We start from the raw sequence: 12,566 nt of genomic DNA on the forward strand, positions 1-12,566 counted from the left end.
ATTGATGAGCTAATGCCAGGAACTATAGACCAGAAATAAGAAACCTCTGGCCCTCCAGATATTGTTGGACTTCCAATTCCCATCAGGTCCTGCCAGCATGGCCAATGGATGATAGGATTTATAATCCAACATCTGAAAGGCTACAAATTCCCTATACCTGGAGTAAACAACACCAAGACAGATGAACTGACTCAGTATAAGGCAGTTTCTAATGTTCTTTATAATGCTGTTTAATGAGAAAATAAGGTGGCTACACACACACACACACACACACACACACACACACTGACACACACTGTAATATCAAACACCAGGTACATGTCAACTTGCCCATTTCTGTTCCATTCAAAATTAGCTACTTTTGAATGCTGAACTCAAGACTTTCAAAGTACTTTAACTTAAGGAATATATACTCTTCATGCCCCTACTCATAGCTTATATTTCTGGGGAGTTCAAGAGTGTAATAAAATTGTGTACTAATAGCCACAAATAAAACTGCTGTGGTTAGAAATCCTACATTAAATTAAACATGCTGAGGGACTTCTGTTCCACCCCTTAGCCTTTCCGGTGTCTCAAGATTCCACAATGTCACATATGCTGTTTAACTTCTACATGAAAATGCAGGGAGAAATAATCTAGAGCTTTAGACTGAAGAATCATAAATATGTAGATGACACACAGCTCTATTTCTCTTTTCCAGCGGCTAATCCCAGGCAGGCAAGGCCAACCCTATGAGGCTGAGTGATGCAGCTGCCTCAGGGGGGAGATGCTGAGGTGTGGGAGAGGGCAGAGCTGTGTGTGCCATGTGGCCTGCCCTGTACCCCCTGTGCTAGCCTGCTGCCCTCATCTGTGGTGGAAGATACGGTCCTCTTACCAGTAATGGAGTAAGATTCAACTACCAGTCAAATTGGCTTCTGCCAGTGGCAATCCTTGGGGTCTCAAATTTCAATAATGCCCTGTGCAACACCAAAATATGGTGCACCAACCCCCACAGGCTCCACACCTAGTGCAACCAAACTGGTTGCACGCCCCTAAATCCACCTTTGCCTCTGCATGTGACTTGGGGAGGGCACCATCTTTTCCTTTGCCTTTGGCAGCAACAGTGGCGTAGCGTGGGTTGTCAGCCCCCGGGGCAAGGCAAGTAATTTGCGCCCCCTAACCCGTGGATTTTAGCACTCGAGTGCGAGCGCGCCCCCCCCCAGATATTGCGGCCGGCCCTCCTGCACCCCCCCACGCTACGCCACTGGGGCTGGGGGCGAGCGAAGGAGCCAAGGACCCCCCCTTAAGGCTCAGCAGGAATTTATTAAATTTATTATTTGCGGAGCCCCCGCGAGCCGAGGAAGCCGAAGCCCCCTCCCCTCGGGCGCCTCCCCGCCCCCTCCTCTCCTTGGGCTGTAGGTCCCTTCCCTCTGGACTCGCGCCCCCCCAGATGTTGCGCCCGGTGCGGCCGGCACCCCTGGCACCCCCCACGCTACGCCACTGGGCAGCAAAATGTATTGAGCTAGCCTGTAGGCAGGTTTCTGAAGTACTGAACCGATGGCTGATAGCTAGATTGGACAGAATAAAGGTGAACAAGGTGGAACTTAATCCATCTAAAATTGAAGTGTTGTGGGTAAGGAAAGAGACTATTATGGATAGAGGATTACAACCGGTCTTGGACTGTGTTGCACACCTCCTAAAATACTTGGGTATACTCTTGGACTCAGCATGACTTGGGGAAGTTCAGGTGGCTGCTGTGGCCAGAAGTACCTTTCATCAGCTTAGGCTGATCTGACGGCTGTGACAAACTAAAGAGAAAGGGGATTGTCACAGTTATCCATGTGCTACTGACATCCCAAATTGGCCACTGTAATATACTCTGTGTATTATATAAAACACTATAATACATTCTATAATACAATATGTGTTGGGCTACCATTAAAGACTGTTTGGAAACCTCAACTGGTAAAAAATGTGGCCACAACTCCAGGCTAGAACCAGGTAAGCAGCATATTGAGTTGCATTCAATGTAGCACTAGTAACTCGTTCTGTCAGCAGGATTCATGCATATGCAGTGGAACTCCCTGCTTACCTGCAGAACCCCTAAATCTGTTTAAGGGGTTATCCCAACTGGAGGGAGGGAGGGAAAGTTCTGTGGTACAAATATAAATCCTTGTGTTAATGGAACAAGTGCATTGAATGCTACCCATTATACAAATATTGTATCAGTTGCACTGATTGCCAGTGTGTTTCCAGGCCCAGTTTAAAGTGCTGAACAGTTTGCCTGTGCCTTAAGAGGATGTTCTGTTGAGATCCCCACAAGCAAAGTAAATTAGTTTGCCAAGCATACGGGCCAGAAATTTTTTAGCAGTGGATGCACAATTGTGGAATACTATCCCATTAGATATTTGGCCCCATCCCTGGATATTTTCAAGATCTATTTATCTAGTCTTACAAAAACTAACAATGACTGGGAATCTAATTGCTTTGCACCATGCTAGATTTCTTATTTTAATAATATAGGATTGTTTTCTTGAAATGCTTTTAAATGTTATTTACTCTATTTTATTGTTGCAGGTTATATGAACTGCGTTGGGAATAATTTTACTCTTGAAATGCAATACAGAAATTATTAAATATAAATGAATGACGACTTTGGAAGTGTGTGTACTCAGCCTTTTCAATAACCCTAAGGTTAATAACATTCATTGGTCCTTTGCACTAATTATGGTATTAGATAACAAAAGAGGCTCATAAATAAACATTGTAAAAGCAGCACTATTTTAATGTTTTGTACAGAGTGACATCAAAGCTATTATATCACTCTGTGAGGCTACCGGCAACCAAGTGCAGCTCCCCCGCCCCCGGTCTAGTATGCAGCCAGGAGCAGTGAGGAATAGAGCGGTTTATATTCCAGTATTTTTTCTTTTTTTCTTTCCCCCCCTCCAATTGTAAAGGTACAGCTTATATTCGGGCCAATACGGTAGCATAGTTTCAGCTTCCATTTGGGTGGAAAAGGCTCAGAAACTTCATTGCATTTGTGAAGCTCACTGCACTGTCATTAAGCTTATATACATGCTACATGTGGATTCACATTAAGGATCACAGCCTCAAGAGAATGAGTAATTTGATTATAACATAGATTCATGTGGAAAGTAATACAATGGATGATGAACTGGGTATGGCCATGGGGGATTCAGGCTGTGATCATATACAGTTAACTTGCAGTAAGTCCTACTGAACTCACTGGGGCATACTTCTGAGCATACATGCATAGGATTGTGCTTTAAAAATTAAATCCCTAACCAGTTTGGATTAACTTGCTGTAACTTGCTCTAAGCCACAAGTTTAGAGTATATGGATAATCAGTTGATTGAACAAGTTAAAGTCTTAAAATACCTCAGCCTTATTTTTCAGTCAACAGAGTCATGGGGAGCACATCAGAAATATGCAAAGAAAAACGTGTCTCAAAGTGCATACAAAAGGTGGCAATCACATACCATCAGCAATTAAAAGTGTTTCAAGCTAAACTTCTAGCACAGTTATTTATATGGAGCTCAGCTTTGGACAGGAGCTCACCTTGTATCTACAGAAGCTGTTCAATCTAAGTTCCTAAGGCATTTTTTCCCCTGTTTCATCCTGTGTTTCAAATGCTTCATTGCGCTTGGAGGCTAATTTCCCCTCTGTTGAATTACAAATTTGCTGTAGGACAATCAGTTATTGGCTTCAGCTGAATTTAAACCCCACCAGTCTACTACCCTTAGTATCGCAAAATTGTCATGAGAGCACTTGGACTAAAATTGTCAACCAAAAGCTTTACTTTTCTCGTTTATCACCACAACAGTTATTAACACTGAGTTTCAGTAAAGCAAATAATTTTATTAGATGGTGCCTATATGATATTGAGCGACAGAATGATTTGGCCATGATAAAGAAATTTTGTCCATGGTATGATTATTTCCCACCTAGTCGTTTTGACACGTTGGCACCCTATTTGCAAAATTTAACAATTCCAAAATACAGATGAGCTTTCACTTATACAAGATTAAATATACTCCCTTCAGCTGTACTTGAGGGTTGATTTCAAAAAATTCCGCTGGAAAAAGAGTTATGTCCATGTAGAGATGGCAGTATTGAATCGGTAGCTCATGTGTTTCTAACTTGAATTCTTTATAAAGATTTGAGGAATGAGGTTATTACCCCTCTACTACTATTCATACCAGGTCCCTCAACCATTGCTACTGTGTCCTTTCTTCTAGCAGATCAAGAAAATCAGGTGACAGCAAAAACTGCAAAAAAATTAGCAGGGGCAATTCGAATAAGTTCTATTATTTGATTATTGATGTAAACTTCCAGAATGTATTTTGTATAGTTAAGTTTTTACCTCTATCTCCAGTACATTTTATTTTATTTTATTTTATTGCTATGGCTTTGGCTAGTGGCTGATGAAAATAAATATTATTATTATTATTATTATTCTAAATCCCTGGAACAAGGAAGTAAAATGATCTATCATGAGAAATAATATTTGATGTCAGCCAACATTTTATATGTCTAATGCCTCGTTGCATTTAACATTCATGCCTCACATTCCTTTTGCTCTTCTGCCCTTTCCCTCTTCCAATATTTTATAGAAGTTTCAAGAGAAGAATATTTCTATATGCCAACAAAAATAGCACCGATAAGTAGTCACTGATAATTATGATGAATAATCACCAGTTTGGCCTGGTGCAAACACGGCAGAGCACTGTTAAAGAGAGTACAGTTCTGTGGAGGAGAAAATAGTTTCCTGACATTTTTAAAATGAACATCTATAATGTATCACTTTCAGATGGAAGTAAAGGGACTAGACTGCCAGGTCAATATTGACAAGTGCAAAGAAGAGATAAGAAATGCATAGTAAGAAATGCAGTATAAAGGGGGGGAAATTCACTAACCTGGGCAGTCAAATTGCAGCAGAAGTTGAGATCTGAAGGAAGATAAATGTAAAGATTAGAAAAGCAAGTACAGCACACAGGAGCCACTGAAGATCTGGTGCCTTAGAAAATGTCCAGCTAAAAATCAAGATGGCACTGTAATACACAGGTACCATCTTAACTTTGGATAGGAAAAAATGTGTAGAAGGTGGCATGGATGAAGAAGAAACAGAAAGAGAGAAAGAGGGGAAAGTACACAATAGGAGGATAGTGGGAATAAATATTATATTTAACAGTCATACTTGAGAATATCTAAAAAGATAATCAAACTTATTTTTATACAGACATAGAAAATACTGTTTTAAAGCAGCTAGTTGTTATCGAGACAATTGTGCAAAATGCTCAGTAAATGCTTAACTCAGTAAAAGTAAATTAGGACTTAATTCATAAATTCATACAGAATTTGGAACCTATGCTTGCCAAGACTGGGTTGTGCCCTATACACTTGTTTTGAAGATCACAGTAAGTTTGACACACAGTGCTCTGCATTTTGGGTAAAATATCCACAAAGTCATTCTTCCTTTTAAAAAAAAGATATTGCCAAGTATTATTTAAGGCTGGATCCAAAGGGCCTCTCTGGCAATTGGAAGGTATGTGTGTTTACAGGGGCAGGGGTTCTCTACTTTTCTCTGGTTCTGTTCTCCAGCAGCCCTCTAAAGCACATACCAAAGTTGCTACAGTCCTCCAATTTTAAACTTAGGCACTGGGCAGGGGCAGACACAGCAGAGGTAAATCCAAAGGCAAGTAAATTGTTTTATAATCTTTTCCAAGCAATCTAAAGTTGAACTTCAGGAATTTAGTCTGAAGGGGTTTTTTGGGGGGGGTCAATAGTTCATTAATGACAACTTGTTGAGAATCCAGACACTGAAGGTTAAGATGGGGTTAGACAAGCAACGTTAGCAATGTTTCAGGTATGAGTTTTCATCATTATACATAATGCTACTGGTGTTTTTCAATGGAGTAGCCTTATTCACAGCCCTAGCTGAACAAGCTAGCTACCTCTGTCTATTATCAGGTTGTCTTTCAGCTCCAAATTGATAGCAGATGTCCACTGTGAACAGGCTTCCTAGTCATTGCTCTTGAGCAGGCATAGGCAAACTCTGGCCCTTCAGATGTTTGGGACTACAATTCCCATCATCCCTAGCTAACAGGACCAGTGGTCAGGGATGATGGGAATTGTAGTCCCAAACATCTGGAGGGCCAGAGTTTGCCTATGCCTGCTCAAGAGCATCACCAATATGGAGATGTCACGGCACAGTCACAGGGTGTCTGCACACATTGCACTTGCCTTGCAGCATCCTGGAGCTGTTTCCCCTGATGCCACCAATCATCAGTAGTTAGGGCACAAGGCAATCTATTCGGAACTACTATTTCGTGCCTGTTAGGCCTTCAATGCACCTCATGAACAGGCTGACCTCATTTCTATTTTCTAGTACAAATTCAATCTTAAAAAAGATACGTGGATATATAAAAAGTCTTGATCAATACCCAAAGCATACCCATTTACAAAAGAAAAGAAAAGACCATGCAGGAAATATGAGATATACAGAAGGTAGGACAAACACTGAAACCAAGAGGTCCCCTTAGGTTTATCTAGCACCCTTTTTTATCAAACGCTAGATGCAAACCTATGAAATTCACAAAATTGAAGTTGTACTTATTCAGAAACAGAGATCCCTACCACAAACAATTTCAATACTTCAAAAATGAGCAAGGATATTCTCTAAAGAAGCCACAGCTGCCAGCTCAAATGATTTATCCAGTTTACAAGACATTGCATTGTATTATATAGCAAGTCAACACCAAAGGCATAAATTTGCAGAGGAGGAAACAAAGACATTGTAAATTATTTAAGCATCAATGTAAGCAAACGTTCAAAATATCACACCACACTGCAGTAAAATCTGAAGTAGACTTCTGCTTCGGGGGTTTTCTAAGTGTACTAAACACCTGTACATGAATGCTTCCTTCTGCCAATGGGATGGAGTCTGAAAAAACACACTTCAATGTGCTCTGTCTATTGAGAATAGAGTTTGGGTCTCATGCTTCCCGTGTTGGTTTTGTCACTGCTTCCTAAGATTTTTTTTTTTTTCAATTTGTAGCAAACAACTTGGCCCAACACACCTTCGTTTCTCCATGTTAGAACACCCAAGGGGCGGAACAGAGAAAGGGAGGCGGCTACTAGAACAAGCAGCCAGTTATTAGTAAGAAATAAACCAGACAGAATAGATGAAAAAACGGGAGGAGGGGAGGAAAATGGGGTAAGAGAGAGAAGGGGGAATGCAGTAGAACTGAGGTAACACATTGAGTTGTAGATGCATCTACATGCTGCCAGTTCTGTTGTGATGCAGAAAAGCAAGAACAACGTAAATTCTCTCACTATCTGTCCTAAGTTTTACATACAAAAACCTTACCCCATAGGCTTTACATGCTTCTTCAATAGATTAAGTACCACAATATTGGCAATCATAATACTGAACAACAAAGGGATGCATTCTCTCAGCACTTACCAGAAACAAAGGAAAGGACAGAAAATACTTTAAATGTGCTTTTTGGGGATTGTAAACTCTTCAAATATAACCGATGCCATAAAAACGATTTATATTTCTTCTTGGGTTTTACAAAAAGTGATTTTCAAACGAAATCAGAGTTAATATTTTAAGTAATGACCCAGGAATATTGTGTTGTTGTTTTTTTTTTTGTGTGTGTGTGTGTGTGTGTATGAATGACTTATTTGTCTCATAGCCTTTGTGCTAAGGACCGGACACACATCCTTCCTGCCCAAATATTGGGAGCTATCCTCCAGATTTAGTCTGCAATTCTAAACCCACCTAACTGAGCACACTTCACTGAATTTAATAGGACTTTCTCACAGGCACCTTGTTCAAAGCTGATAACAATTGTTCCCCAATTCCGATGAAACAGGAAACTATGATTAATAAGAGACTTCTTTACTTAATCATGACTTGTACAAAGGGCTTGCATACAGATGCAAAGCAACTGTGTATCACTTGGCTTATTAAATCAATATAAAAATGTCCAAATTTAATAAAACATGTATAAAATGAAGAGGATGCATAGCCTTTTAAATAAATAAAAAATTGCTAAAGAGAAGGCTCATAACTTCTGCAAGTTGTAGAGCCTAGAGCTAAATATATAAACTGCAAAAGACTAACACAGCTACCCCTCTGGAAATTGCTGTATGATTTATCTAAAAGTTTCACAAAGCCTTGAATAAAACAATTGTTTGGTTGAAAACAACAGGAGGCATGACAGAATGTACTCAATTATAATAGATTCTGCTAAGAGTCAGACAAAGAACTACTAAGTTAAAACAACCAGGTCTTCTATACCAGAAGAATTCTGTTTTAATCATACATAGATTAACTGCAGTTTATATTTACATATTCCTGTTCAAGGTTATATAGGATTTAAATATTTGTTCCTGGGATCTTCTTCATTTGGACTTAAAATGTATCTATTTCTTATATTCCTTTAGAATAATATATCCATCTATCTATATGAGAGAGAGAAATAAGTTTACTTACTAGGTGCACATAAGGTATGAAGTATCCAAATAAGGCAGCTGGGATCCCAATAGCCCAGATTAGATAACTCTTAATTTTAAAAATGGAAAAATTAAAAATATTTTTTGCAGGAGGAAATGTGGACTTGCTCTTTTCCCCATTTTCTTTGGCACTGGGAATGAGAGGTTTGTAAGTAAAACCAGCCAGGAAGAGAACAAACACAAAAATGCACAGGATCCGGAAAGTGTTGTATAAGCCAACTGAGTCAATCAGTACAGTTAAAAGAAAGGGCAGTGTTACAGTAAACAAGCTGCTGCCAGCAGTGACAATGCCATTCACCAGTCCCAGGCGCTTCTTGAAATAATGCCCCAAAATGACCAGGGATGGCTGATAGGTAAATGAGCAACCACAGCCAAATAAGATTCCATAAGTGAAGTATAGAGGTCCAAGTGAGCTACAATAAAACAGAAAAAGTTAACAGTTATGTTCTGCATATTTCTTTTATTTTTCCTTATAAAAACACTTTATGCTACCTTCTGTCCCTAAGAAGGGATCCCCAGCTTGTTTAAAACAGTAAACACTAAATGCACATAAAAACAAGATAGCATTAAGAGTTGAAGTAAAATGATAGTTAGGAAGATTAATATATACTAAGAATCTGGCAGTATAATAGCATTTTAATTTCTGTCTAAAAGGCAACAGGTATCAGTTTAACCTCCTTTGATTGGAGTTCTGCAACTGGGACACTACTAAGGCCCACGTCATCTCACGGTGGCAGAATGAGGAGGGAGGTCTTCAAATGTGACTTCATTTGATTTGCAGGTTTGTGGGGTAGGTTGTGATCCAGCAAACTAGCAAGCCATAGTTAAGAATAAGCACAAGTTTGTACAGGCTTGAACAACAAGACAAGCTATGGTTGATCTAAAACAGAAGCTGTGTTAATGGACTTATCTCCCGAGTTTAATACACGTAATGGAAAACTGGAAGAGTTCTCTCTGAACAATATGTATTGAAACCACAATTCCGTATGCTTTGTTTCTGAAAAGCAAGCTACCCACATCTTATCTTCTCCTTGAAGAGCAAATAGATTATCAGAGAAATTTATTAAAAACTTCATCTGCAGCTGTTGAACTCTTATTTGCTTTACTAAGTTCCTGGAGGTGGAAAAAATACTTATGCCAAAAAATACAGATGTGACTGATGCACAACTTTAGGTGCACACAAGAACTTGGGCATGAAGACTGGATTGCTTAAAAACTTTTTTTTCTTCCAATGACACCCCCCTTGTTCGATTCTCAAGTTCTTTCACAGATTGCTTTGAATAGTCCCTCCGCTGTTGGAAATTAACATTTTAAAAATAACATAACCTCAGTTTCAAATGAAATTTGTCATGTGGCAAGCATAGGGGAATTGCTATTTTAAAAACAAAAACTAATTCAAGCTCCCTTGTGTACACGGTAGTTGCACAGTTCTCTGGATCCAATGCGTGTGTTCTATCAAGATTAATGTACAGTGGTACCTCGGGTTACATACGCTTCAGGTTACACACTCCGCTAACCCAGAAATAGTGCTTCAGGTTAAGAACTTTGCTTCAGGATGAGAACAGAAATCGGGCTCTGGCGGCGCGGCAGCAGCAGGAGGCCCCATTAGCTAAAGTGGTGCTTCAGGTTAAGAACAGTTTCAGGTTAAGTACAGACCTCCGGAACGAATTAAGTACTTAACCTGAGGTACCACTGTACTATTATAAACATCATAAACCTGCTTTTTTCCATTGTTCTATAATAGCTACAAAACATAGGAGAGGCATCAGTAAAAATAAGAAACCAATATTTATGTTTAGTTAACAAAAATAGGTATATCAATAATTAGTAAGGTTTTAAGAAACAAGAACTCTCTGTGCAGAATAAATCAATGTTATTTAAAATAATAATACATTATCTCTACTAAATATTCAAATATAATTAAATTTGGTTGGAAAAGTATATTTCTGCATATTAATTTTACTGAAAGCTTTTAGAGCATGTTCCAGTACAACAGACTCATTCAAGGCCATCATCATTAATAAGTGAGGAAGTAGCATTAAATACTGGTTAATATTTATCTAGAGCTTATGACTCGTTAAAACAGAGATAAAAAAAGCACAGAGTTGTGTTTGGTAGAAGAAAAGCAGACAGCCACATCTAAGATGTTTCTTCACAAATCTAGTGGGGAGGGAAAAATGTGGGGGAAGCAAGACACCAATATAACCAAACTGCTTATGCCTAGCATGTGGCATAAGGTAATAGAAATCAAGTCTGTTCTCCTAAAAAACTGCTCAAATAAGCAAGAAATGTTCCTTTCAGGGATACCATAACACCACCACTAACCTCTTCTCCATTTTATCTTCTCCATCAGAAATCTCTCCCATATACAAGGTGCTTATCAATGGAAAGACACACTATCTGGCAATAAAGAGGTGCTACAGGGTTCCATCATTGGAAAACATGAATGCCTCTTATTTTATTAAGAGCTTAAGAACAGCCCTGTGGATCAGTCCAAAGCTATTTAGTCCAGCATTCTGTTTCCCACAGTGACCAACCCAATGCCTATGGAAATGCCATATGACAGACATGAGTGCAACAGCACTCTTCCTTTCAGCTTCCCCAACAGCTGGTATCCAGGGACATACTAGCTTCCAATACCGGAGATAACATTTAGCCATCGTAACTAGTAGTCATTGGTAGCCATTATGCTGGCTCTTTCCTTGGTGCACTATCTGTGCAGCCCAGTGTATGAATTATCTTGTCTTGCAAGAATGAGCAGCAAAGAAAGGGGCTGGTTCACAGCTCCATACCCAGTTAAAAATCTCATTACTGCTTTGAACATACTATAGGACCATAGGCAAGAAACCTAGACATTCTTATAAAAGATTATTGAAGTAATCTATGTGAAATGATTTTAACCCTCCAAAGTACTATATAAATGCCAAATATCATTCTTTTATGTTAATTATTTCTGGTCCACTTAGTCAGTTTAGAAAATCATAAGGCCACAGAATATTTCTTACATTTAAATTTTGTTTGATAGAACCTTGAGTAGACACTTGAACTTTCATTTCTTGCTTTCCTCCTGGACATATTGAGCTTAATACTTGATTATCATAGATGACAGTTTAATACTCAAAAGGCTGCCTTTCAAATATTTTGTAGCACATAATACTGCCTTGTCTATGTCAGAAGAGAGGTGCAGCATAACCATGCCATGTGCTCACTATCTATAAAGAATGTATGGTAAGGTCTGCAAATAAAAGCTACGTAGTGGTGGTATCTTCAGGATATATGATCAGGATGCCAGGAGGTATCATATATCTTCGGTCAGCCAAGATGGTCTAAATTAAGATACACTGCCAAAGGCCATGTGCATTCAGAAAAGTCAGTGGAATGTGTGTTCTTACCTTACAAATGAGCTTGACAAAAGCCCAACAAGTGCCACTGCTGCTCCAACAACAGCTACTTTCCGGCAGCCAAATAGGTTGGTAAATACACTGACTATGGGAGAACAGAAGAAGATCATTCCCATGGACAGGGAACCAACCCAAGCTGTAGAAAAGATTAAGAATAGAACAGTTAACTTAATATGGCAGGTTTCATTACATGACAAAATAGCATATAGTGCAATTATAACTAGTTTTAAAGGAACACAGAAAGAAATCTTATAAGTAAAACAAACTACTAACCAGCATTTTGTTTAACCACCAGTTTGAAAAACCTCAGGAAAACTTCAAGTTGAACTCTGGGTACTGTTGTGCAAACTAACGGCCTAAAAAGAACCTGCTGGATCAGGCCAATGGCCCATCTACTCCAGCATCTTGTTCTCACAGTGAACAACCAGATGCCTGTGGGAAACCCTCAAGCAGGACCAGAGCACTCTCCCCACTTGTGATTCCCCAGCAACTGGAATTATAGGCATATTAGATGAGCAGTCTTGATCAATTATGTTAAATTATATTAAAATTTGTATTATACAAAAACAGAAGACTGTATGATAGAAGTTGCTAGTCAATGCAGACAATACTGAGCTAGATGGCCTGACCCAATATAAAGCA

At 39.2% G+C, this 12,566-nt stretch overlaps 1 protein-coding gene across 1 annotated transcript in view; it reads right to left on the reverse strand.

Moving 5' to 3' along the window:
* SLC16A10 (solute carrier family 16 member 10) overlaps positions 1–12,566 on the reverse strand; it is a 43,523-nt gene that overhangs the window by 9,809 nt on the left and 21,148 nt on the right. The window contains exons 2-3 of the mRNA XM_081905526.1: positions 11,916–12,060; positions 8,504–8,936 (exon numbers count right to left, since the gene is read on the reverse strand). Of these exons, the coding sequence (XP_081761652.1) occupies positions 8,504–8,936; positions 11,916–12,060 (578 nt within the window). The remainder of the gene's footprint in view (positions 1–8,503; positions 8,937–11,915; positions 12,061–12,566) is intronic.

Source organism: Podarcis melisellensis, assembly GCF_964234715.1.
Source record: "Podarcis melisellensis genome assembly, chromosome: 3".
Classification (NCBI taxonomy): Eukaryota; Metazoa; Chordata; class Lepidosauria; order Squamata; family Lacertidae; genus Podarcis; species Podarcis melisellensis.